Source organism: Trifolium pratense, linkage group LG1 (assembly GCF_020283565.1).
Source record: "Trifolium pratense cultivar HEN17-A07 linkage group LG1, ARS_RC_1.1, whole genome shotgun sequence".
Classification (NCBI taxonomy): domain Eukaryota; kingdom Viridiplantae; phylum Streptophyta; class Magnoliopsida; order Fabales; family Fabaceae; genus Trifolium; species Trifolium pratense.
This window is the reverse complement of record NC_060059.1, coordinates 15947704-15975230: the sequence shown is the minus strand read 5'-3', so window position 1 is coordinate 15975230 and position 27527 is coordinate 15947704. Positions and strand designations below refer to the sequence as shown.

At 34.5% G+C, this 27527-nt stretch overlaps 2 protein-coding genes and 1 pseudogene across 3 annotated transcripts; 2 read left to right on the top strand and 1 right to left on the bottom strand.

Moving 5' to 3' along the window:
- The first annotated feature begins 2493 nt into the window (after positions 1–2493).
- On the top strand, positions 2494–5499 carry LOC123889135 (annotated as a pseudogene).
- A 230-nt stretch (positions 5500–5729) lies between these two features.
- Positions 5730–26854, bottom strand: LOC123907741 (ATP-dependent DNA helicase 2 subunit KU70). Of its 2 annotated transcripts, none has more exons than XM_045958120.1 (18): positions 26286–26854; positions 25410–25541; positions 25188–25302; positions 24647–24752; positions 24443–24560; positions 24276–24359; positions 24117–24175; positions 23326–23459; positions 23089–23132; positions 22494–22570; positions 10695–10842; positions 10127–10188; positions 9397–9457; positions 8959–9051; positions 8738–8858; positions 6604–6706; positions 6176–6359; positions 5730–6098 (listed from the first exon to the last, which is right to left on the bottom strand). In XM_045958120.1, exons 1-18 carry the CDS (start codon positions 26445–26447, stop codon positions 5985–5987), a joined length of 1917 nt encoding a protein of 638 aa, XP_045814076.1. In that variant the 5' UTR covers positions 26448–26854; the 3' UTR covers positions 5730–5984. The 2 variants fall into 2 exon arrangements, with proteins under 2 accessions (XP_045814076.1, XP_045814084.1); XM_045958128.1 differs by having other exon boundaries at positions 25410–25538; positions 26286–26741.
- Positions 17435–19158, top strand: LOC123907754. Its single transcript, XM_045958135.1, has 2 exons — positions 17435–18671; positions 18983–19158. The coding sequence occupies exons 1-2, from the start codon at positions 17450–17452 to the stop codon at positions 19015–19017; spliced, it is 1257 nt and encodes a 418-aa protein (XP_045814091.1). The 5' UTR covers positions 17435–17449; the 3' UTR covers positions 19018–19158.
- Positions 26855–27527: the final 673 nt, after the last annotated feature.

Sequence of the window (27527 nt, the reverse complement as noted above, 5' to 3'; positions counted from 1 at the left end):
TAATAAGTTATGATTTTTTTATTTTCCCTTATAATTTGGGACGAAGGGAGTATCTTTGTTACGCTTTTCAGGAATCGGTCATTATTATTGTCAAAAAAAGGAACCGGTCATTATTGAATTGAATTTGGAATTATTTCACCATTAGTATGAAGAAAAAAAAATTAATGGCTCCATTAGTATGAAATAGTAATAATTTGACTCTGAGATGATTGACCATATGAACATATTGACTTTAAAACTATTGGAACTTAGATGATTGACCACATGAACATATTTACTTTCGAAATATTGAAATATAATTATGGAACAAATCGATTTTCCAAATACTTTCCCTAATAACTAATCACCTAAAGAATTAGATATTTTTACCGCTAAAAGGGAATTTGAGTCAATAACAAACAAGTGATCGAGTTATAAGAAAAATTCAAGAACCGTGTTACAATTTGAGTCCCAGTAGTTACTTGCCATTTTTTTTTTGTGGTCAAGATCCCAGTTGCCATTTTATTACCGTTGTTGTCATTTATTTTGGGTTATCTTATATATATATATATAGGAGGGATCCGTGGCATTATATTTCTTCAATCCAACCGTTGAATTCAAAGATCTCATTGACTAGATCAATTGCACAAATTTTTGTAAAAATTCAAAACCATTTGATACTTTTTCTGATAGCTTCAATTGAACGTACGACAAATTTTTAAAAAAATCGTTGAATTTCAATAGTCTGAATACATAACTATATTTTTTGAATTTTTACAAAAATTTGTGGAGTTGATCTACTCAATAAGATCTTTGAATTCAACGGTTGGATTGAATAAATATAATGTCGATATCGAGTTATTAAGCGGAGTATGTCAATGGAGACTTACCTGGAATCAACGGATGACTCCTCATATATATATATATATATATATATATATATATATATATATATATATATATATATATATATATATATATATATATATATATATTATTTAACATTAATTACTTTTTGTTCCTAATTATCAACTTTGTTGCGCGAATAGATAACAAAAAACTTTGTTGCACGAATAAAATTAGGTGTGTATGTCTGATATAAACTTCTAAAAAATGATTTAAAGGATATAAACCTATTTAAGTTAATAAAAATTAAAAAACATGTCTAATATTTAATTAAAATATATTTAAAATAGTAAGATATATTTTTAAATCAAGTTCATATTAGACGCCGTCATCAAATTAAATTTATAACAATCAAGACTAATTAAAAAAAAATTATTCATCTTGTATAAATGAAGACTGTATAGCTGACCCTAATTTTTAGAGAGATAAGTTCTTCTTTCATCTCAAGTTTCTTCATCTTCTTTTACTGAAGGGGTTGATTTTGGGTCTTTTTTCGACCTGAAATCACCTCTGTGCATCTTCTTGATTTGCTTTAATATAAATAAGTAGTTCACATAGATTATGATTTTCTTTTATTTTATTTTTTTTTGTGATTTCGCCGTCCCGTCTTGGTGCGGTGGTTGCTTTCTTGTCTTGTTGCGATGTTCGTTTGATTGAATTGGCAGATCAACTTCGGTCAACTATTGATTCACAGAATGACTAAGTAGGCATGATAATATCATTTTATGCTATTAACTTAGATGATGTGAGTTTGTTCGCAGATTCATCTTTTTCATTTTTAGCGGTATTAAATTTGTAATTGAATTTAATGTACTCTCCCAATTTAAATGAATGAATATCTTTTATTTTAATTGAAAAAAAAAAGACTAATAAAAAAAATTAATAACAGCCCACATGGAGAGATCTTACATTTTTACTTATCACTTTATTACAAGTTGCGATTTAGTAACACTTGCCACTTTTTTTTTATTTTGACAAGATAAGCCAACTTGATTTTTTTTTGTTTTCATCACCAGTTTAATCTGGTTCGTGTGTCAGTTCTGGCATCAAGTAGTTCCAGTCACTCCCGATCGCAATTGTGGGGGATTGAATCGCGATCCTCTTTACCAAGTTCAGCGTCATTCACCACTGAACCAATTAATGATCGGTAAATAAGCCAACTTGATTGTTATATCACACCACTAATCAAAAAAATACTTATTGCCATTTAGGATTCACCCTGTCATTAAACCAAATTCAAGAAATAAATTTTGTGTTCCACCAATTGCGATACATTTACCACATCTCAAAATATATTCTTGTTTGTCAAATTACATACACACCAAGTTGGCAAATTGTTTCCAACCAAACTATATGTCTCCTCTTTCTTTCTATATAAATAGAAATGATACTCCTCTAGGAAAATATTCACGATAGTTATATAGAGTATTTGATTGGGTGGTGCTTGCCATTATTTAATAGCGTTTTTATTAAAACCGCTATTATAAGGCTCCGTTTTTACTTTTTTAATAGCACTTCTAAAAAAGTGCTATTAAATAAGTGCTATTAAAACCCTTTTTTTGTAGTAGTGTGTACTAATATTATATAATAATAACATGGCTAATGAAAATGGAGTTGGCAAAAGAGCTTGATTGGAGAATCAAGGTAGAATAATCCATTGAAAAGAGTTGGAGTTAATTACAATATGTGGACATTTGTAGCAAGTGTTTGTTTCAAATTTTGCAAGTTTCTTAAGAAAGCTTGGGAGATTGGTGTTAATGACCCAAGAAAATTCATTCATTGTTTGAAAGTAGGGATAGCACTTACAATTGTTTCACTTTTTTACTATTTGAATCCTTTGTATGAAGGAGTTGGAAAAAATAATGCTATGTGGGCTGTCATGACCGTAGTTGTAGTCTTTGAGTACACTGCGGGTACGTAATTCTAACACTATATTGTAGTTTTATTATTAAGTGTCATATATATAGATATCAAAATTAAAGATGAATTTTATTTTCTCTAATTATAGTTTTGAATTAGTGAATTTTTTTTTATATAGTTAATTAATATTCATATTGCAGGCTCTACTATATATAAAAGTATAAACAGAATATGTGGCACTACCCTCGCTGGACTTCTAGCCTTTGGTGTACAATGGGTTGCTAGTAAAGCTGGAGAGAAATTTGAACCAATAATTGTTGGAGTCTTTCTTTTTCTATTAGGTATAATATTTATAAACAATAAATATTATTATTATTATTATTATTATTATTATTATGTAGTGCACAACATGCACACGTACTCATTAACATGTACATACTATACACTATGGTGTTATAATTGGTAATTGATCATTGATTATATTATTTGATCTTTGTTTTCAGCTTCGGCAGCAACATTCTCAAGATTCGTCCCAACTATAAAGGCTCGTTTTGATTATGGTGTTATGATATTTATCCTAACTTTTAGCTTGGTTTCAATATCCGGTTATCGAATTGATGAATTGTTTCATCTGGCTTGGCAAAGGATTATCACTGTTTTAATAGGCACTTTCTTGTGCATGATCATTAGTATGATTATTAGTCCTGTTTGGGCTGGTCTAGAACTCTATGTTTTAGTTATCGGAAACCTCGACAAACTCGCTAATTCTTTGCAAGGTCAGTTTAAAGATTAAAGATTTTCTTTAAAATAGATTAATACACACATTTTTTTAAACTAAAAGTTATATAATTATTGTGTGTGCGTGTTTCAGATTGTCTGGCTCAATATTTTGAAGACCAAATATCAAGTGAAAAGTCTAACAAAAAATTAATGGGTTATAAATGTGTGCTAAACTCCAAAGCAACAGAAGATTCAATGGTATAAATTATTACCTTTCAAGAGATTCTGATTATCATATACTACTCCGTCCCAAAATATAAGCAAAAAGAGGTCAACAAAAGTGAATGTATCTGGACTAAATTTTAAACCAAATACATCAACTTTCATTGACCAATTTTTGCTTATATTTTGGGACGGAGGGAGTATACTAAATATAAATTGAAAAATGTTAGTATGGGCTCTTATGGCACACGTTAACATGATCCATATAAATAAGTGATCATTCAAATGAGTAAAATAATCAATAAAAGAAAAAAAATAATCACGGAAAAATTTATGCATATGCTTGTGGTTAAAAGTAAGCAAAATGAAAGTCATTAGATTTGGTTTAATAATAACTAATGAGAGATTTGGATAGTATGATAGAGAACTAGATATCGTAATTATTTTTTTTTGGTAAACCAAAGGTATCCTCCGCGCGTAACTGCGGAGACTAATCCACTCGAGTTAACTAGAGATCGTAATTAGTGTGACTAAAATAATATCGATAATTAATTTCAGGTTAATTTAGCTAGATGGGAGCCACCCCATGGACGATTCAACTTTGGTCACCCATGGAAGCAATATCTTAAAATTGGAGCCACAATGCGTGGTTGTGCTTCATGTATTGATGCTCTTGTTGGATGCATAAATTTAAAAAACAAGGTAATATATGAATTAGTTAGGTCTCAGTTTACTTTGTGAAAATATTTTTATTTTTATTTTTAAAATTAGTGTGAATTTTATTTGTTAACAAATAGATAGACATTAGACTCTTCTAGTAAATAATTGTGTGCATTAAATGTCTAAATATTAATTTTATTATTATTTTAAACAATGAAAATGACCAAAGTATCACTTCTTCTTTCCACCACAATTGCTCATTTTATGAGTTTCGCATCTTCTTATTAATAAATTATTAAAATGAACACATATGAAAACAAAAATTGTTTTGACAAAGTAATTAAACAACCCTTTAATGCTACATTAGTCCTAAACATAAGAAAGATTTTATTGGTTTAATTTATATTTTCTTATATTTTTTTGAGTAAAAAATTTTCTTATATTTAAAATTAGAGGTTATATAATAAAGAATAAATTTGGATGGTTAAATTAATTAGTTACTACGTACATATAGTAAGACAATAATCCTTAGGTACAATTAATTTATTTTATTTTATTTTTTACACAGGTCTCAGATGAAATGAAGAAAATTATAAGCATAACATCAATAAAAGTAGGGGCCAACTCTTCAAGTGTCTTAAGAGAGCTAGCCATTACAATCAATAGTATGACAAAGTCAAATAAACTTGATACTTTGGTCATAGAGATGAACAATGTTGTACAAGAACTCCAAAATTTATTAAAATCTTATCCAAACTCACACAATAATAATGCAAAAATTGAAATCCCAATAATTGAAATAATTCAAGTGGTCACAATAGTTTCTTTGCTTACTGAAATTGTAGCTCGTGTGGAAGACATTGTGAAAGGTGTTGAAGAACTATCAAATTTAGCTAAATTTAAACCAGCAATGTCAAAGTGTAACAAATTCAAACAACATTCAACAGATAACAGGATCTCCCCAGAACAACAGAATGTTGAGGAAGCAATAATCAAAACACTCCAAATGGTTTGAATAAGAGGCAACAATAAGCAATACATCTATTTGTGTGTATAGTCTTTGGTCCATGACTTTGTTCGATGAGAGTATGTTTCTTCTCGTGTTTCAGATTTATTTAACCGAAACAGCCAAAATAGTTTAGAGTTTTTAGACTATCGTTTATGTTGATGTTTTATTTTTTTAAGGGTTTGAACTTTTGTTTGATCTGCACTCTTTTTTCTTTGACCAAAGTTTTATGCATGGCAGATTTATTCAACTTTTCTTGTAAGATTTTTAATAAAGCAAATGTTGTTTATGTTCTTGTAAGATTCTTGCAAGATTTCTTGTAATCCAAGTCTCTTTTTTAGTTTATCAACACATTTCTTTTGCATTGCTTCCTTAATTGAACACAGATAATGTGGTTTAGCATTCATAATAAGAAATTATATTAAGTAACATCTCATAGTAAAACATCAGCCATGCTGATGTTTGTTGATTAATCTAGTATAAGTACAATTCAGTACATAATCCAAAATAAGGTCAAGAACAACGAAGGCACGAAAATGATAATTTACATAATTCTTGTAAGTACTTGTTAGTCTTGGGCGTTCTACTTATCGAGGTTACCAAACCAGCGATCAAAACATTGTCCCCTTAATCATTTTCCCATATGAGTTAAAATTCGACTAACTAAAGCTTCCTTCTTCCCAGAAACAGGAAGATTGTGTCCTGAGAGATAATATTTCAACTCCACCACAGTCAAATCCTTCAACTGCAAAACAAGATGAAATGATTCAGTATCAACAATTTTACCTTCAACTGCAAAACAAAATAAATTTCAAGGTTTACCTTTCCGGTATCAGCGAGTTCACCCCAATCATAGTTCTCACACTCTTTCATAGCATACTCAGTATGCGCTTTTCTTTTCTTGGAGGCTTCAGTTGGCTTTCCAGTGCCATGCTCACTTTCCTCGTCATAATTTTCTCCGTATACAGAGGTCTTGAATTCTTCTAATGCCCTTACCACTCGTGGTCTGAAGGTGACATATAAGGAAGATTATCATTTCATACTGAGTCTTTTGAACAAATCTTTTATCTTTTCCAGTGAAGAGAGGAAGGGCCAAACAGGAAATAAAAAATAAATAAAAAAAAGAACACTACAGCCAACAAATGGACCTAATTGAATTTCAACCAATAGGAGAAAGTATCTTAGGAAGTATGTGTTGCTATAACATTCCTCATAAAATATTCATTACATCATGAGAACCTTGTGCTTACCTAGCCATGCCTTCCTCATCAGGTAATGTTTCATCTTTGATTTCTGGAATCTCATCTTCTTCCAGGGCTAATGCCTGCAATACTTCATAGTGTCTCTGCAAGGCTGAAAAGCTCATTTTGTTAAATGAGAATAAAAACTTGGAAAATTGTAACATCTACAAATATGAAGCATACTAGCTAATCATGACCATACAAAGTGTGGATTGAAATTTAGATGAGATTGGGGTACTCATTTCCTCTTTGTCTAAGTATTATTGATGAAATAAATTAATTGTTTTAAAGGTGTAAAAGTGATTCTTCAAGAAGGTAAACCGGCTCATGAATTTCTGCAAAGAGCTACAGGCTTTGTAGTTTTTATGGAGATACTTGTAACGTTGTAATTAATTGTATATTAAGCTGCAACTCAAATGAACCCAAAACAAATTCTTGAGGCCCAAAATGTAGTAGGTGTGATGGCAATTACAGAATCTATATTGACGATGGAAAAGATAGTAAAAGCAAAAAGGAAGTAGAGATGGACTGTACAACTCATGCGATGTTGGTACCAGCAGCCGATCAAAACGCTATGCAATGTAACAAATAGTGGCGCTGAACCAGAAGAAAAAAAAAAGGCATAGCCCAGCCTATTGCAATTCAAAGATGAGAAAATGAGCGAAAGCGGGGGAAAATAGTAAAAAACTTAGGGAGAACCTCAGCATGTTTGAGACATGAGAATGATTCAGAATTTTATTATGATAAGAATATGTTACTTAACTGACTGCATCTAAAATACAATCTTCTAGAAACAAAGGAAACTATCAAAGAAATACAGAAACTCCAAGAAGCTGTTACATTTGAACATTAATCAGCAAACAACAAATCAGAAAGAAAAAAACACAATAATAACAGGTGCTCTTTTTTTGATCAAATACAATAGTGTGCTCTAATACAGACTATTTCTCCCTATAAGACCCATAAAACCCAATACAAGCTTAGCCAGCCGTCAAAATTCTAAATGGCTCATCATACTCAATACTAATTTTACTTAACCTCCCTTCTCACCATTAATAACATTAGACCCAAGTAAAAAAAAAGTTGATCATATTGAGGATAGTCTGATAAACTGAGCTAGAGGAAAACCTAAGAAAACTTATTCATAGAAAAATACCTCAATTCCAAAAGTTTGGTTGTTAGCATAGTACATTGGTTTAATTTAATTCATGTATTCAGCCTCACCCAGTTTTAAAAAAAAAAAAAAAAACCTTTTATTTCAGTAATTCAACAATGAACATAGATATAAGTAACATTTAATTTCTTCTAAGTCCCACATTAATTAAAGATAAGGTCTGACTATAGTTTATAAAGAGTGACACCCCTCACCTTATAAGCCGGTTTTGTAAGGATGAGTTAAACCCAATATAAAAATCTAACATGGTATCAGAGCCTATCGTTTCGGGCCACCCACCATTTATATTCACGCACCAAGCCCAATAGTGCTGGGCGTGAGGGGGTGTATTGGGAAAACCAAGTCCCACATTGATTAAAGATAAGGCTTGACTATAGTGTAAATAGTGACACCCCTCACCTTATAAGCCGGTTTTGTAAGGATGAGTTAGGCCCAATATAAAAATCACATTTGTAACTGTTATTTTATCAATTAGGATAATTGTAATTGCTCTTATTTAGGATAAAAAATTGCATAATCTAATTTGGTGGTTGCAGATTTGTTGGGCTGAGAATCAGCCAAACAGCTTGTCATTAAATTGTATTTATGTATGAGAATTCTCCCAGGGGAGAACACAGTTTCATACCTAAACTTCTTTGAGTTTGACAGTAAGGTGAGTGATGTCTCCCACTTATAAACATATTTTCAAGCCATGTCTCCTTCTAATTGGTACTCTCAAAAGAAATCCATTACATGCTTAATCCAATATCTTGAAGAGGTTTCAAGTCAACAGATAAGTGCAGGAATTTAAGGAGGTTTCTATGATGATGACATAATGCAGTGGATGTGTGGGTAATTGACTATATAAATCAAATTATAGTATTTCAACAATTAAGGCTAATAAAGGATTAATTAAAGTGGAGCTTACTAGAAGTATAAACACAATATGATTAAGTAAGGAGAGTGGCTGAGGAAGAGGAAGAAGCTTACCAGGGTTGCTGAACTGGAAAACAGAAAAATCCTTCAAGTCCACGCGCTTAATTAAATCAGCTGCCTTTTTTATCTGATCATCACTTGCTTTAGTCACTGCCCCACTAGTATCAGAATAACGCTGCAGAAATATTTCATGCCTTATTAATAACTTCATTTTTAGTTTCCTCTAGTTTGACAATTGACGTTTAAAGACAATTTCAACTATTGCAGTTCTCTACCTCTTCAATAAGTCTGATGTCATCAGAATATGGAAGATAAATCATGTGCATTCCAGGCGGCTCAATCTGAACACCAGATTGGATAACTTCATCCTACAATCAAAGACATGTGAGCTACAAATATGCAACAAACACAGATTTAGCTAAGAAGCAATATAGCTTCAAATTTTCAGTTTGACTTGATAGACTTAAAGCTATAATTAATTAATTACAACAAGCTGACAAGTGGTGATGCTGCTACGACGGGACGTAGTGTGAAATGTGCAGAAGAAAATTTGAGTATAAGCAAATAGACCTGTGGCAGGAAATGAGAAGTATACAAGAAAATGCAAGGCAGTTATGATATTCAAGGATTCTATACAAACAAAAACACCACATGCAAGCTCTTGAACTCAAGGATGTAAATGCAAAATAATTGTAACGTTCAACATATTATACCTGCGCAATAAGGGCAACCATTTGAGGTCGAGATGAACTACCACTAAATGCAACTGCAAAACTAAAAGGAACACAAGGATATTACTTTGATTAGTAATAAGAATTATTAACACACAATTTAGCAAGTCATTTGACATCAGCAATGCACAAAATACAAATCACAAGACTACAGTACTAACTTGCATGTTAGAGGTTTTAGTAAGATGTCTAGTTAATCATTATATCTTTGTCACACTTATACATGTGTGTATGCATAGTATATACTGCCTAACTTGCATCTTTCAACAATCACCCTTTCTTTCCCTTTTACTACTATGTTAACCACCCCATTAATAGCCAAGATTTATTGATCTTGATACCCAACACTAAAATTTCAAATTTTACTTTACATAAACAACCGATTTTACAGGTAAAAGAAATCACAAATGTCTAACTGGAATATGCCTATGAATATTAAATAACCTAGGTAAAGATTAATGCTGTGGTCAATATTCGGAATCATCCCTCTCAACCTCTTTCAAGCTCCCAACCTAACCTACTATAAAATGGTGTGGGTTGCCTTTGCCAACCTATTTTATAAAATTTGCCAACCCACCAAGTCCCTTTTTCTGCATGTTAGGGAAACTTAACCACTTTGCCAACACTACTACATTAGACATAGACATGACTAAAATGATGTGATAGTGCAACTAAAAAGAGTAATTGTTCTAAGGAATCAAGAATACTATACCGATTGAGCTGTATCATGGACCTATGAAGGGCGATGAAGGTACACATGCTACCTTCTGTACTCTGCAAAACAAAAAGAGGCATTAGAATGAAAACGTTGAAGAAAGAGAAAGTGAAACTAAATATAGAACGATATACTATATATTTGGTGCAATTACTGGTCAAAGCATTTTCAAAATACCAATAGACCACTTGATGAGAATACTACTCAATAGTACAATAAGATAGTCTATGCGCCCACTTGATAAGTTGAAGGCAGATATACATATATGTATTTCTATAACATGGAATGGAACTTTAACTTGAAGGAAGTCACAGTTAGCAAATTTGTCAGAACAATGTGTTTAAATAAAATTCCATGGGGTAGAAGGTGGTGAAATCATCAGAGAGAGAGCTAATGAAAGATCATCGCGATGTTGATGCTCAAGTTTGACAAAAATTAAACAATATCAAAAGTACAGGATAAGACATCGGTTCAGCACCAAGCAGACAAGTTGAGGTTAAAACCAAAAATTACTGGTGAATAAAGATGCAATTAACAGTTCATTAATGACTAGAACAACAGTGACCTCGTCGCTAGGATAAAGGAAAGTTGATGGCTTCAAGTTGTAATAATCTCTCAAGTAACTTAGTGGCTTGAACCCTAAAAGATTTAGATGTCCAGTAGCAACTCTCTTAATTTCAGATAGCTCCTTCGTAGAAAACACAATATTCTGGCTGAAACAATATAACAATCATATTATAAATATAATTACAAACAAAAGAAGACACAAAATATCAAAAAACATTTAAGATATTTCAACAAGCATGCCATCAATATATTTATTGCAGTGTCTAATGAACCAACCAGCCTCAACAAATTGATCTTACATACACCACACTCATCTAATGTTATAGGAATTAAGTAGTTTATTTTAAATAATAGTTTATCTTATGTCATTTTACTATTTTAGCCCCGAGGGTTGTATTTAAAGGCTTGGTGCCTCATTTTGACAATCGATCAATATTCAACAAATTATCTTCTTCTCTAAAAAACTCTCATTAAATATTATGCTTTGCATAATCTCTCTTTGGTACCGGATTCTATTCTAGATCATTGGAATCCCTACTCTTGAGACTTGATTCTACCGGTTTCGTCCCTAGAATCTATTTTACCGGTTACAATTGGTATCACGAGCCTTCGATTTGGCGCATAAGATGGGCTCAAAACATAATTTGGTGAAAATTTTGAGTGCTCTTGAAGTGGAAGAGAAGATGGAATTGGGTTTATGTTTGATATGTGATGAACCTTTTACAGTTGATCATGCATTGAAGCATAAAAAGATCCGATTCAAAGTGGTAGAGATGGATGACGAAGTTGATAAATTTGCACAAAACCCATTTACCCCAAATTGCAATAAGCTGTCTACCCTCTACCCACAATTATCTACCTGGAATGGGTTGCTCTTCAGTGAGCGATGGTGAAGAACCGCCTCTGGTGAAATATGAAGAAGTTCAAGGAATTGTTGAAGATTCCCAACAGTCTTCCGTTTGTACCCAGAATTTTACAATTGATTCCCAGGTAAGTGTTTATCCTGAGCGTTGTCTAGAATTTTTTTTTTTTTTTTTTTTTTTTTGAAAACTTGGTATCCGGCCTTAGGACCGACTAATCCAAGGGGACCAATCCCACCGCCCACTTGCGGGGGCCCCATTTAAAGCCAGAGTTTTTTTTGCTCTGTATGGAATTGGCCCACCGAAATTGGCACCAGTGGGAATCGAACCTGAGACCTTGAGAGGAGCATACTCCAAGGGCCCAAGCCAACACCACTCGACCAACCCCAAGTGGGTTGCGTTGTCTAGAAAATTGCACAACTAGATTGGGTCCTATTACACAAATAGCTGTTAATTTGTCTAACCCCACACTCAAACACCTTGAAGATAACTTTCCTGCTATCCACGAGACCTCAGAACCCACTGTGGCTATGAGAAACATACTATGTTTTAGAGCTGAACCCATTTCAAAAATACCTATGATAAATAACCATACACATTTGCAAATCCAGAATACTAAACTCATCTTTAACAAGGTACCTAGGAGCTTTAATGCATCAGAAATGGCAGACAAATGGACAAAAAGTTTGTGTATGTTAGGTGTTGAAGTCTTTTACTTTAGACCATGATATGAAGCATAAGAGTATTCAGTTCTTATTGAAGGAGATGGATGAGAAGCAACCTACCCCCCAAGTGTTTGATCAAATGCCAAAAGGTGATAGTCACACGGCATTTGTAGATTTCTTGCGCTCAAGCTGGCAGTTACAATGTTATTTACAAGAGCTGACCACTATAAGTGAAAGTAATAGTAGTGTTGATTCTTCTAATGGATTTAACATTCTTCTACAACATTCCCAAGAGTTGACACATGAATTAAAACTTGTTCACACTTGGAGCTACTTGAGTGATCTTTTTCATGATGTTTGTCTATATGCTTTGGCAAATATTCACTCATATTTTAATGACAGTGCAAGTGGCAGAATATTTGATTTTGTTTTTAAAGCTGGTGGAATTAAACATATCATTGGAGAGTTATTGGATAAGCACTTAATTTCTCAATGGTATGAAGCAAAAGAAGTCAGGTTTTGTGCTCCAAACTTTTTATTATTCCTTGTTGTGTTTTTGGGATCAATGGGATTGAATATAGAAAGCAGGGTAGCTAGTGGTTATGAGAAGCTTGAGTACCCTGATATCAATTGCAGAAAATGCATTGCAATTTTGACTGATTTTGGTGGTGTTGACGATGGTAAAACATCAAGCACTAAAGTTTTTCCACATGCAATCGGAAATCTCAGCCAGTATGCTTATGGTAGTGGAGCTTTACTTGTGGTGTCACATGGGAAATGGCTAATTGAAAGCTTAAATCTTACTAGCCATTTCATTATTTTCCTCCAAAATGAAGTTGTCATTCTTACATCTCAAGATGAGTTAGAGTGGCCCCTGCTTCATGTCTTAGCATCATATGGAAGATGAAGGGATGCACATGATGAAATGTTTAATAGTCTCAATTTTGAAACTAACCTCACAGTTGCTGTTATTACTAGTTACAATGGTCCAATTGATGGGCATGGCTCTTATTGGTGGAACAATCTTCACAGGGATGAATTGAAACTCATTAGGCCATACTTGATTGAGTTTATGTCCTTTAATCACATCCAATTGTTAATTCTCATTTTGATTAACTCACCATCTTGGTTAGTCCATCCAATTTACAGTAGTGGCATTATAATTCAAGGACTAACTATTATTGCAACAATTGATTCCCCCAACACATATGGAATATATCCATATTTTTGTACCATTGTTAGGATTCAAGATTGTCAAACAGTATCTAGTGATGATTGTGTGGCAATTAAAAGTGGTTGGCATGAAGGTGGAACCAAATTTGGAAGGCTTAAATATCACATTGGTCCCTATATGTTTCCGCTTTTTTGGTTTTAGTCCCTGTATTGTTTTTTTTGTTTAAAAAAGTCCCTGCATGTGCAAATCATGTTGGTTTTCGTCCCTCCCGTCAATTGCCTTCCAAAAAACGCCGACGTGGCTAACAGTTTGACATGTGACAACTATGATGTGGCAAATAAAGGACCAAAACCAAAATTTTTAGATTAATGAAGGACCAAAATAAAAATAAAAAACAAAAAAAAAACAAATTTTTTTCTTAAAAAAAACAGAAAATTTATAATCCATATATCTATACTATATATAAAGAGGATACAAATATTTTTGGTGTCGACTTTTCATAATACCAACAATACCCTTATTTTTTTTAGCAATAAAAATCTTTTATTAACAAATTCACCGTAACATAAGACACATCTTTTTTTTTTAGCAGCAAAAATCTTTTATTAACAAACTCATCATAACATAATGTTTGTCTCTTTTTGTTTGGACATAAGTTAGACACAGTCAGGTGCGGAACAAGCCTGTCTGGCCCGCTAGTGTGTGTGTGTATATATATATATATATAACCAAAAAAGCGGGAACATACGGGGACCAATGTGATATTTAAGCCAATTTGGAATGACAAGCCAGCATATGATAATTAGAAGGCTCAAATATGTATCCCCCCCGATAGTTCTGGGATTCCGTTAAGCACTAATATCAAACTAGTTCAGGCTGCAACCATTTCAAAGTATGAAGGTTTAGTTGAAGATGTTGCATTTACTTTTGATATGGTAGTACAAAATTATGCTACAGCAGGCTTGTGGAAAGAAGTCAATTTGGCTAATAGGAAGAGCATGATGATTCATGTCTATAATTCTTTTGCTTGGAAACTATGTGTAGCACCACTTTATGTTTCTTACCACCATTTAACTATGGATTTTTTGCCGGTCTTTCGACACACAAAGTTGTTGATTGTTTTGCATAGGAAAATGATCTGCAATGGTAGTTTTTGTGCTCTAAAAGTGTTAAGCAAATGGAAGCAATTGGTTGCATTTATACTTGCTTTATTGCTAAACCTAAGACTTAGTTCACAGGTAATGAATCAGGTGTCAAACTTGCAAAAGCTCCCTCTTCATAGTATATGCTACTGTCATGCATCCAAATATTCTAGCTTGACTTATGGAAAAAACTGGATTGTTGTTTATAGTCATCATGCGTGGATGCTTCAAACAACAATTATTTATGTCATTTCCTACCCCTTAACTAAAGGATCTCTAATGTTCCTTCATCATGTGGTACTAGTGGTTGTTTTGCACAGGAAGATGATCTATAAGGGTAGTTTTCATGTTGCTAAAGTCTTAACCAAGTTGAAGGATTCGCCTCCAAAGCTTGAATCTCAGAAGTTTGCTGCTAATGTTGATCTTGTTGTGACTATTCTACACAGGAAAATGGTTGAAAGGGGGCAGTGTCATGTTCCTTTACTTATGCTCAAATGGAAGACTTTACCTCCTAAGCACGGTACTTAGAAATTTTCATCCTTGAGGACAAGGATGTTTGAAGGGGAGGGTATTGTTATAGGAATTAAGTAGTTTATTTTAAATAATAGTTTATCTTATGTCATTTTACTATTTTAGCCCTGAGGGTTGTATTTAAAGGCATGGTGCCTCATTTTGACAATCGATCAATATTCAACAAATTATCTTCTTCTCTAAAAAACTCTCTCATTAAATATTATGCTTTGCATAATCTCTCTTTGGTACCGGATTCTATTCTAGATCATTGGAATCCCTACTCTTGAGACTTGATTCTACCGGTTTCGTCCCTAGAATCTATTTTATCGGTTACATCTAATTCAATCAATGCCTGATTTTCAATTTTAAAAACAAATCCTAATTACCCCTTGTAATATATTTGGACAATTAACATTCACACGATCTATTTCAAAACAATACCCTCCTTTCTCCTATCTGCGCAACTCATTACAGCATGTCCAGCACCCTCATTTTAAAACAAAGTCTTCCTGGGGTGGGATGGGTAGCTCAACTGGTTAAACACTTAAACTAGTTGAGCTAAGGGTTAAGGAGTTGGAGGTCCAGGGTTCAAGTCCTGGAGAAAAACTAACATAACATTGTAATATACTAACTAGTAACAACTAACAATTTGCCATTCAAAAAAAAAAAGAAACAAAGTCTTCCTGAAACTGGATACATGGAGTTTTCAGAAATTTTTAGTTTCCGCGAAACAATCTATAATATATTGCATCTCAAATTTGGATAGATGAAGTTTCCGAAACTTAATAAAAGTATTCATTGCATCGCAAATTTGTATGCGAGCTTGATAAACTATTGTATCCGGACTCATGGAGGACAGGACCCTTTGGTGAAAAGGCCATAGTGTTGTAAGGATTACACTACTTATGACCTTGACAGCTGGAAAGACATTGATCGGTTCTATTTTGATGCAAAGATATAGAGAAAATAAGATATATGTCTGTGTTTTAGAGTATTGATGCAAGATTTAATAAAGATCTCTTTGACTCTTGAACTATTAGTAGAAAAAGGGGGTCAGCGATAAAGACAACTTGATGCCAAGATTTGACGGAAGCATTGATGCTTATTGGAGGTTGGTTCAAGACTATCAGTACCTTAAAGCCCTAAAGATTCGCAAAGTAAAATGACTATCATGGGTTTGGTTAGGATTGGATGGAGAAGCTCAACGATAATGGTTTTCTTGGAGGAAAACAGATCAGGACGTGGAGCTTTTCTCTTTTGAGAAGACTTTGCTCATGAAATTCAAACCAGAATTTGTGGTTTATCTTCAAGTTCCTGGGGAAGTAGCAGCAAAAGCATAATTCAGCCAAAGAAAATGAGGGTCTGACGACATCAAGGAAGAATCCCGAGGTGCTGCCAACAAAGAGGTGATTGAGTATGAAATCACAAGTTACACCGATCTGCGATGGAAAGCCTTATGAGCTCAAGAGCATGTTGAAACACAGGCTGCAGAATAGGCATAATTCTGTTTCTAACCAAGAAAGGGTGGGGACTACCACTCCTATTATCGATCAGAGTGTCAAGCTAAAGGAACGGAAATGCATGGTGTGTCGAACAAGCTGAAGGTACCAACTTCTCCAAAGATGACCTTTTCATTACAACATTTCTGAACGAGACAACAACCAAGAATCTTGTTCTTGGACAAGAAAGATGGGTGATGGGACCAATCAACTGAGTTTCATGTTGGGAAGGCAAGAACGAAAAATGATATTAAAACTTCCAGCCACCATCTTTCTCGTTGACTAGTATGATCAAGCTTACTATAACGGCTCGTAATTTCGCCTAATAATTCCAGGAAGCAACATCCCCTTCACTATTTTCTCAATTTCATTTATCTGATAGTATGGATGCCTGTAGGGGAGGATGTAAGGAATTGAAACTCCCTCCTTCAAGGTGACGCCTGGGGGGATAGTCTGGTATCTGGTTTTTGGAAGATATTTGTTTGGTTGGAATCTCTTTTTCCAGAGACCTTTTGAAGCACTGAATCCCAAAAAACAATATCCCAAAGACTATCACCCTAAAGTTTGCAACTAAATAATTCGCCTTGGAATTTCTAAAACAACAAAATTGCATATTTCTCCCAGAAGGGGTAAAAAATGTGTTGGAATATATTTAGTTTCCTAATTTGTTATTTTAAACATATCATTATTTCCTTTTATTTCTCCTAAAATCAAGGAGATAGCCAGTTGTACTTTTATTATAAATACCAGCCTTGAGCTGAGGAATAAATTAGAAAAGCATTCTCTCATATTTTTAACATGGTATCACGAGACCTAGGTTAGGGTTAGAGTGCTACTGTAAAAAATTTCTGTTCGACCCGTTCTTTTACCCGACCCATTCCCATACCCGTTTAGCCTCTCATGGCCGACCACAACAAGTGGCCTTCCCTAGGCCAGGCCTATACCGGATCCTCGGTCAATAACGATGGCCAACCTGCAAGTGCTGGCCGCGGAAACGGAGGAGGTGGCCGCGTAGACGGAGCTGGCCGCGGAGACGGTGGTGGCCGTGGTGGTGGGATACCAGACTTCGGAAAGATACCAGACTTTATCGCTACCAGTAGCGGTAATGGCGGAAACAACGAAAACAGGAATAAACCTGTTTATGGTGACAGAGATTTCAACACAGGCTTCAAAGACAAGGATGGTTCCTCCCTCAAGGTCGATATTCCTAAGATGAACGGGAATAACTATAATCAATGGGCCCAAACTGTTCGATTGGTATTGGATGGCAAAGGAAGACTTGGTTTTTTGACGGGTGCTTTCGCTGAACCGGCACAAGGAGACCCACTTCACCAACAATGGAAGTCTGAAAACTCCATGATTATTGCCTGGTTAGTAAGCACTATGGAACCTGGCATAGGCAGGCCTTACATGTTTTTGCCTTCAGCAAAGGATGTGTGGGAAGCTGTTAAGGAAACATACTCTGATATCCAAAACGCCTCTCAAATCTTTGGTTTAAAGTCACGATTATGGCATGCTAAGCAAGGTGACCGGAATGTAACTACTTATTACAATGAGTTGTTGACCTTGTGGCAAGAGTTGGATCTTTGTTATGATGACAATTGGAAATGCGCAAAAGATAGTGTTTTATTTCTAAAGAGGCAAGAGAATGATCGTGTGTTCATGTTTCTCGCTGGGCTGAATAAAGACCTTGATGAGGTAAGAGGTCGAGTTTTGGGAAAGGTTCCATTGCCAACTCTTCGTGAAACTTTTGCAGAAATAAAAAGGGAGGAGGCACGACAAGGAATTATGATGGGCAAGACACCTCGCATCTCTGAATCTGAAGGCTCAGCTTTGGCAACTAGAAACCCCTACGAAGGAAAAAAACCAGACGAAGTTCCTCGATGTGATTACTGCAACCGCGAATGGCATACGCGTGAAGATTGTTGGAAGCTCAAAGGCAAACCTCCTAACTGGACTCCTAATTGGAAGAAGAAGAAAGGTGGTCGTGCATTCCAAGCAAGTAATTCTGATCAAGGACAACAATCTACTTCAACTCAGGGTCCATTCACTACGGAACAACTAGAGAAACTGTTCAAACTCCTCGAGTCTCAAACTCCCTCTTGCTCTGTAGCAACAAAAGGTAACTCTGTTTTTCTTAGTGTCAGTCCCAATCATACTTGGATAGTAGATTCCGGTGCCTCTGATCACATGACAGGTGAATCCGCTTTGTTCTCTTCATATAGTCCATGTGCAGGTAATCAAAAAATAAAAGTCGCAGATGGCTCTTTTTCAGCCATTGCCGGTAAAGGGTCAGTTGTGTTGTCTCCAATGTTAACTCTTAAAAATGTCCTTCATGTTCCCAACTTGTCCTGTAGTCTAATGTCCGTTAGTAAGTTAGCCCAAGATATAAATTGTCAAACTAATTTTTTCCGATCTCATTGTGTCTTTCAGGATTTGAACTCGGGAAAGATGATTGGCAGCGCTGAGGAGAGTGGAGGACTCTACTACTTTGACATTGGATCTGCATCACAACTACCTTCTGAAACAATAAGTTCCTGCTTTGAGTCTTTTTCTGTTTTGAATAATCATGATGACAATATTATGTTATGGCATTTACGATTAGGTCATCCTAGTTTTCCCTATTTAAAACACTTGTTTCCAAAGTTATTTCGTAATAAGGATATTTCTTTGTTTAAATGTGAAGCATGTGAATTTGCGAAACATCATCGTTCCCATTTTGCAATACAGCCTTACAAACCATCAAAACCTTTTTCTATTATTCACAGTGATGTTTGGGGCCCTAACCGTACAAGTACACTATCTCTTAAGAAATGGTTTATCACCTTTATCGATGACCATTCAAGGGTATGTTGGGTGTACTTGATAAAGGGGAAATCTGATGTTTGTCAGGCTGTAAAAGATTTTTGTACAATGGTGCAAAACCAATATCAAACTAATATTCAAGTCTTTAGAAGTGATAATGGCAAAGAATATTTTAACGCTAATTTGAGTGATTTTTTTCTTAAAAATGGAATTATACATCAAAGTTCTTGTCCTAATACTCCCCAACAAAATGGAGTTGCAGAAAGAAAAAATAGACATTTATTGGAGGTAGCTAGAGCTTTACTTTTCTCAAGTAAAGTACCAAATTATTTGTGGGGTGAAGCGGTTTTGACTGCTGCCTATTTAATTAACAGAATGCCTTCAAAAGTTCTCAATTTTCAAACTCCAATTGATACTTTCAAAGAATGTTTTCCTAGTACTCGTGTTTCAAATGAGTTGACATTAAAAATTTTTGGTTGCACAGCCTTTGTACATGAACATAAGAATGTTGGAAAACTCGAACCACGTGCTATAAAATGTGTTTTTGTTGGATACTCCCCAACCCAGAAGGGATATAAATGTTTTGATCCAAAAAACAAGAAAATGTATGTCACTATGGACGTTACATTTTTTGAAAACAAATATTTTTTTGATGATACTCATCTTCAGGGGGGGAATTTAAAGGAAGACTCGTTTCAAACCGAGGACATGAGTTTTTTTAATAATTTATCTTTGCCGGAATCAGAAAGTTCTAAGACTTACAGTTTTGCACCAACAGAAAATGGCCATGATTCTTTATCTGAGCCTACTCCTGTTATGAGTAAGGAACTTGGTGAATCTGAGCCTACATTTTCTCATGAAGAAAATCATGATAATTTTCAAAGTAATAATGATGATCTAATTGAAATGCCACAAAGTAGTGAGTCATCTAAAGAGAATAGGTTTGAAGCAGAAAACAACATTTGGAAAGGAAAGGTTTTTGTGAGAAAGAATCACAAAGGAAGTGATGAGTCCACATCTCAACAGTGTCATGAATCTGAACCGGGGAATGATCAACCTCCTAAAAACCGAAAAGGTAAGTCTATCTCTGTTTCTGAGAGTCGTATCTTGTATCCCGATATAGATGATCCAGTTGCTGTTAGAAAACCTGTTAGATCTTGCACTAAACATCCCTTGTCTAATTTCATATCATATTCAAAATTGTCTTCATCATTTTCTGCTTTCACCTCAAAATTGTCTAGTGTAGAAATTCCAAAAAATGTACAGGTTGCTCTAGAAGTTCCAAAGTGGAGGGAAGCTGTACTTGAGGAGATGAAAGCCCTTGAAAAGAACAAAACTTGGAGTATTATGACACTACCGGATGGGAAGAAGACAGTTGGATGCAAATGGGTGTTTACTGTGAAGTATAATTCAGATGGGTCAATTGAAAGGTATAAGGCTCGATTGGTAGCTAAGGGGTTTACTCAGACCTATGGTATAGACTACTCAGAGACATTTGCTCCTGTTGCTAAATTGAATACTGTTAGAATTCTCTTATCTGTTGCAGCTAACCTGGATTGGCCCCTACATCAGTTAGATGTTAAAAATGCCTTTCTCAATGGTGATTTAGAAGAAGAAGTATATATGGACATTCCTCCTGGTTTTGAAGACAGGTTTGGATCAAATGTATGCAAACTAAATAGGTCTTTGTATGGATTAAAGCAATCTCCTAGAGCTTGGTTTGAAAAATTCACTCAGTCCATGAAGAAACAAGGGTACGTTCAAGGGCAGGCTGACCACACCTTGTTCACAAAGTTCTCCCAAGATGGGAAAGTAGCTGTCCTGATTGTTTATGTCGATGATATTGTTCTTACCGGAAATGATACAGTTGAAATGGGAAGAGTAAAAGAGAAATTAGCAGCAGACTTTGAAATCAAGGACTTGGGATCCATGAGATATTTTCTTGGTATGGAGGTTGCTCGATCAAAAGATGGTATTGTTGTTTCCCAGCAGAAATACATCATCGATTTATTGAAAGAAACGGGAATGAGTGGATGTCGACCGGCAGATACCCCTATGGATCCTAATGCAAAACTTTGGGAAAAAGGTAATGTTCCTGTTGATACCGGAAGATACCAGAGATTGGTTGGGAAATTGATTTATCTGTCACATACCAGACCAGACATTGCGTTCTCAGTTAGTGTAGTGAGCCAGTTTATGCATTCTCCTTTTGAGGAACATCTTGAGGCAGTCTATAGGATACTGAGATATTTAAAGGCAACTCCCGGAAAAGGATTATTTTTCAGGAAGACTAATGAAAGAAATGTGTCTATCTTCACCGATGCTGATTGGGCAGGTTCGATTACTGATAGAAGATCAACTTCTGGATATTGTGCCTATGTTTGGGGTAATCTTGTGACATGGAGGAGCAAGAAACAAGGAGTTGTAGCAAGAAGTAGTGCAGAAGCTGAGTTTAGAGCTATGGCTCAAGGTATATGTGAAGGATTATGGATCCATAGAGTCTTAGAAGAACTTAAGATGAAAATTGAGCTTCCGTTGAAATTGTACTCTGACAGTAAAGCTGCCATTAGCATAGCTCATAACCCTGTTCAACATGACAGAACCAAGCATATTGAGATTGATCGACATTTCATAAAAGAGAAGTTAGATGCTGGAATCATATGTTTACCTTTTGTAACTTCAAGTCAACAAACTGCAGATATCTTAACCAAAAGTTTGGCAAGACCCACCTTTGAGCATTTGATAGGCAAGTTGGGCATGACAGATATCTATGCACCAACTTGAGGGGGGGTGTTGGAATATATTTAGTTTCCTAATTTGTTATTTTAAACATATCATTATTTCCTTTTATTTCTCCTAAAATCAAGGAGATAGCCAGTTGTACTTTTATTATAAATATCAGCCTTGAGCTGAGGAATAAATTAGAAAAGCATTCTCTCATATTTTTAACAAAATGGTAAGGGTCCGGATCCCAGAAAATGTTATTCTCAGTGATGACTAAATTGTCTTATATAGTAGGGTTGCTATTATTATCCAAATCCAATCTATAAATAGAACAACAGTGATTAAAAACGTCCAAAAAATCAAAATTAAAATATTCAAATAAGATAAATAAATAAATAAAAAACAAAATGCATACCTTTTATAAGGATGAAACCGTGTGGTAGATTCTTCCACCAATGCACCAGTATCAGCACAAAAGAAATTTCTTACACTCTGGACCAACAATCATTTTCTTAAACATTATATTAGAACATTCAGCATAAAAGTCCGGCAAAAAGAATATAATCGCAAAATTTAGGAGAATTATGATCCAACAAAAAGTTATGACTAAAGAGAGACCAACGGGAAAAATACGATGCAGCAATATGTGTGTAGTGGTTTGGCTTTCTCAAAACTATCAAATTCATAGAATATCCATAAATATTCTTTCTACAGCTATATACATATCCTCCAACAAAATTCTAAAACCTATAATCATTTGAAAAGTATGTTTTTGTGTATTTATATAGAATGGGTATGGGATTGGTACAAGGACCCTTTAAAGTTTATATAGAATGGATATTTTAACCTTGTCATTGAAATGTTAAATGTATGGCATCATTTAATCCACAAAACTGACACCACTGAGTGGAAAAAGACTTTGATTAATCTTGTTTGATGGGTGCATTATGAATTTATGCTGTAACATAGAAAATAGGTTGTTTATAAGTTAAGGTTAAAACATTCATCACCTTCAAAGGACGATTAGTAACGGAATCAAGCCATGTGATTGAACCTACACATCAAAAGTATAAACTGCCATTACAACATAAACTGAAACTGCGAGCTATATTTTTTTCCTCCTCTATAAAAAACTGGTCATGAGAAACTTTGCAAGGGTAATGGACGAAAAGAAAACACCAAAGATGGAACATAAATTTCACTAAACAATATCCACTATTAGCTAGAAAATAACAAGAAATGCTTACCAGGAACAGTGGGACGAATTAAAGCATATGAATTAAGATCTATTGATACCCCATCAACTAATGTGAATTTAAATTTGTTGACTCTGCGTTTCGTAAACATGCGCTTTCTTAACTGGTCTTTCATATCCTCCAATCTGAAATTGAATGCAAAGTTACAACAAAAAGAAATTAAAAAACAAAACGCAAATTTATTGTTTTAAAATATCAACTCCTAGACCTGGTTTAGACCCCTATGACTAAATCCTAAGCCCTAGCCCAAAAGACAACTTGAAAATATCATTTATAATACTTGCTGAAAAAAAAAAACAACAGTGTCGAGCAACTGTGGCAATCTTGCTGTTGCTTTGGTTCTATTCAGGAATTCTTAAAAGCATAAAACTAAAAGTTATAATTGGCTTTATTCTTAATCAATATAAGTTTCTACACTATAACTATCCAACATGGATGTATTCGATTCATAATAGACCAGAACCACCATTTACCGACGACTCGGGCTCTCTGCATTATAAATTATTACCAATTATAACTTTTCCAATTTGAACTCGCATAAATAGTTCTTAATTTACAAAGTTATCTAACTAAAATCCTAAGGCATACACAGTTAAACGATGAAAGCAAGTTTAAGCTTGCTACTATCCCTACTAAACAACAATTTATGTGCCAGAAACTTCAGATTCCAGGAGCACAACTAGTTGCCTAGTTAAGCACATACTGATATCCGAAAGATTTTAAAAATACAAGATATAAGCTGGAGAAACACATAGATAGGGTACGTAGATAAGTTGCCATACTTGTTTCCAGCTGATGCCATAAAGTTAACAAGATCATCTCCTTCCAAGCCAATCAAATCCTGAAAGACATGCAATGTACAAATTAGGATTAACAGTTTATCTAATCAGTATCAGTTAAGAGAATAAATTGGTGAATATATGTAAAATATGTGTACTTACAGCATAGAATTTAGATATGTCGAAGATTTCATTGGGGCAACTCAAGGGAAGAAGTTCAATTGTGATGCCAAGATCCTGTGTGTCCTTCACAAACACAAAAAATAATGATAATTAGTATGAATTACTAGTAGCATTCTTCAAAATATAAAGCATATACAGATTGGTACTTTAGCTCTCTGCAGTGTGGTTCTTGTCATATCAGATTTTATAGCCCCTGTGACACGCCCAAAAGGATCATCTTCATTTGTGAACAAAAGTATGCGTTTATCGACCGTCTTAGCTGACCTGATATAAATGTTTCCACATTATCTAACATTCATTGATAAAGATAATAACTTAATTATATGTAGATATTAGAGTGCAAGTATTACCCTTTACGAAGAAGTGCTTGAGCCACCCAGATAGCATTGTAGAGGGGATTTTCTCGAGTTCCTGGCATGACACCATGCTGGCTTCCAATGTTTTTTGAAAAAGATTCTAGAGAAGATTAAAAACAAATGAGAAGTAGCCTCGGAATAATAAGATTCTCTAGAATACATACATACATGCATACATGAACCAACCATCTATAAAATAAAAAGGGCAAAATTACTCCTATAGTCCCTTAACTTAATTTCAGATAACAATTTAGTCTTTTATCTTTTTTTCACGTCATTTTTGTACTTTTTGATCTTTCATCCATGTTTGTAAATGGTTTTTCAAGTTTCAAATTTACGAGTGCATAACGTATATTTATGATTGAGAGCACACAGAGAAAGAAAATCATAGATTTGAAGCTTGAAGTTCATATTCAAAGTTTCAAACATAAAAAAATGATTAAAATGTCATGGAAAAAAAAGATAAAGGACTAAAAAGTTATCTGAAATTAAGTTAAGGGATCACAGGTGTAATTTTGCCAATAAAAAAGCATACCCTCGAGATTATCAAACTCTTTGATAAGCCTTGCTGTGGGCCTGTCTAGGTAGTCTCTATCAGCAACATTAAATACATAAACACCATTTAGGTCTTGTAAGTTCTTCCTTTCCCTCTGCAAAGAAAAATGAAAAAATTAGGTAAAGAGAACTGAAGGATGTCGATATTTGATATTATTATTATTATTATTATTTATTAAATTAGCGAATTGAAGTTACTTACAGTGTTAAAGAAACATATGGCAACTTGGTCATAGGATTTGTTAATGATCTGAGCCTTGAGTGAGTGAGAGATAGAACTAAGGGCAATCTGAAAATGATATTCAGCTTCATCTTCCTTATTTCCCTCTTCCTGCTGCAACCAATGAAAGAAATTGTATTAACAAACTAACTAACTGTCCCGAACGTGTAGCCAATATTGTTAAACGGTTGGGAAGGTGTGCCCGCCACTTGGGTTGGCCTTGTGGTGTTGGCTTGAGACCTTGGAGTGTGCTCCTCTCAAGGTCTCGGGTTGATTCCCCTGTGTGTCAATTCCAGTTGCCTAGTCCATACTGAACAAAAAAACAAACTCTGTTTTAAATGGGACCCGCATGTGGACGGTGGAATTGGACCTTCGGATAGTCGGACACATGTCACTGTCCAATGCCGACATGACACTGACACTTACATTTATGATTACATTGAATTATGTCGTTTTTTCAAATTTCTTCTCAAATTATTATCGATGTCAACGAGTCAGTGTAAGTGTCTTGTATCCGTGTCCGTGTAACATTTCCCCCTTTCTTTTGATACAACTAAAAAATTAACAAACTAACTAACTAAGTAGGGCATGGGGGAGCCGCAATGGACGGTGAAATTGGTCCTTCTAATTAGTCGGACACATGCCACTGTCTAATGCCGACATGACACCGACAATTATGATTACATTGAATTATGTAATTTTTTCAAATTAGTATCGATGTCAACGTGTTAGTGTCTTGTATCCGTGTGTCCGTGCTTCCTACCTAACATTTCCCCCTTTCTTTTAACAATACAACTAAAAACTAACAAACTAAGTAACTAGGGCATGGGGGAGCGAAGAAGAAGAAGAGAAACAAACCGGTGATGATGAGGGGCAAGTAGTGTTGAACATTTTAGAAGAGGCATCGACGAGGTAAACGACATACTCTTTGGTGGAATCATTTTCTCTGGAGATTTGAGCATCAGGATCGTCTTCGTCGTCTCTGAAGATATCATAGTCAGGATCGTCTTCAATATCCATTCCACCACCTCGATAACAACAACAAACCCTCCTATTTCTCTTTGCTTTTCTTTTCTTTGCTCACTCTTTTTATTTTTCTCTAGTCATCTATATTTCTACTGCGCGCCCAAATTAAACCCATTTCTATTTTCTTTTTCGTTTTTTTTATAAGTAATCCATTTCTAATTTCTAACTAATTCGTGGCAATGATGAAGATGCAACAGTGGGGTCGGATTGCTACGTAAAAAATCAGATATCTGTACAAGTAGGGGTGGAGAGGACCCGCATAACCGAACCAGTCTAGTTAAACAGGACGGTTTTTTAGGTTACGGGTCGGTTTTAAATGAATCTCGGGTTCAAAAAACAAAAAAAATGTTTTTAATGGTTCTAATCGGTCGGGTTCAGTTTTCTAAATTACATTCATCGGTGACAGAACCGGTCGGCAATATAATACTAATAGGTTCACGTGATGCGCTGCAGAGTAAAAGTAGACTTTTTTTTTTGTAATAGAGTAAAAGTAGACTTTTTATTGAGTGATACTAGCATAGCCGTATATTATTATTAATTTTTTATTTTCTTTTTCATTAATACTCACTAACCACCCCATTACCTAGTACCTATCATGACCTTCTCTCTCCCCTTTCAATTTCTTCTTTTCTCTAATTCTCCAAACTTGCATATCATTTGTTCTTCTCTCTCTGATTTTTATTTTTTTTCTATTTCTCTATGAATTAATATTCTATGTTTCTCTTCACTAAATCTATGTTCTTTTCCCAATCCAAGTTATCTTTTGATCTAATTTTTTAGACAGTCAATCATTTATGTTAACTTTGCATTCTCATGAATTTTGTGGTTAAGTTCATGAGATTCTCCTTCAGTCAAATCATCATTTATAGATAAAGAAGACACAGTTAGATTTGGATTTCGTTGCCAAGCTCAATAAACATCTTCCATTCTCAATGAACATCTCTCGTTCCCATGCTTCTTACTTTTTAAGATCTCAATTTGTTAGATCTAGTGTTTTTTTTAGAAAAGATCGGGCAAGATAAGTTAGATCTAGATTTTTTTGCTTAAAACTTTCTTCTATTCCGTGAAAATTAG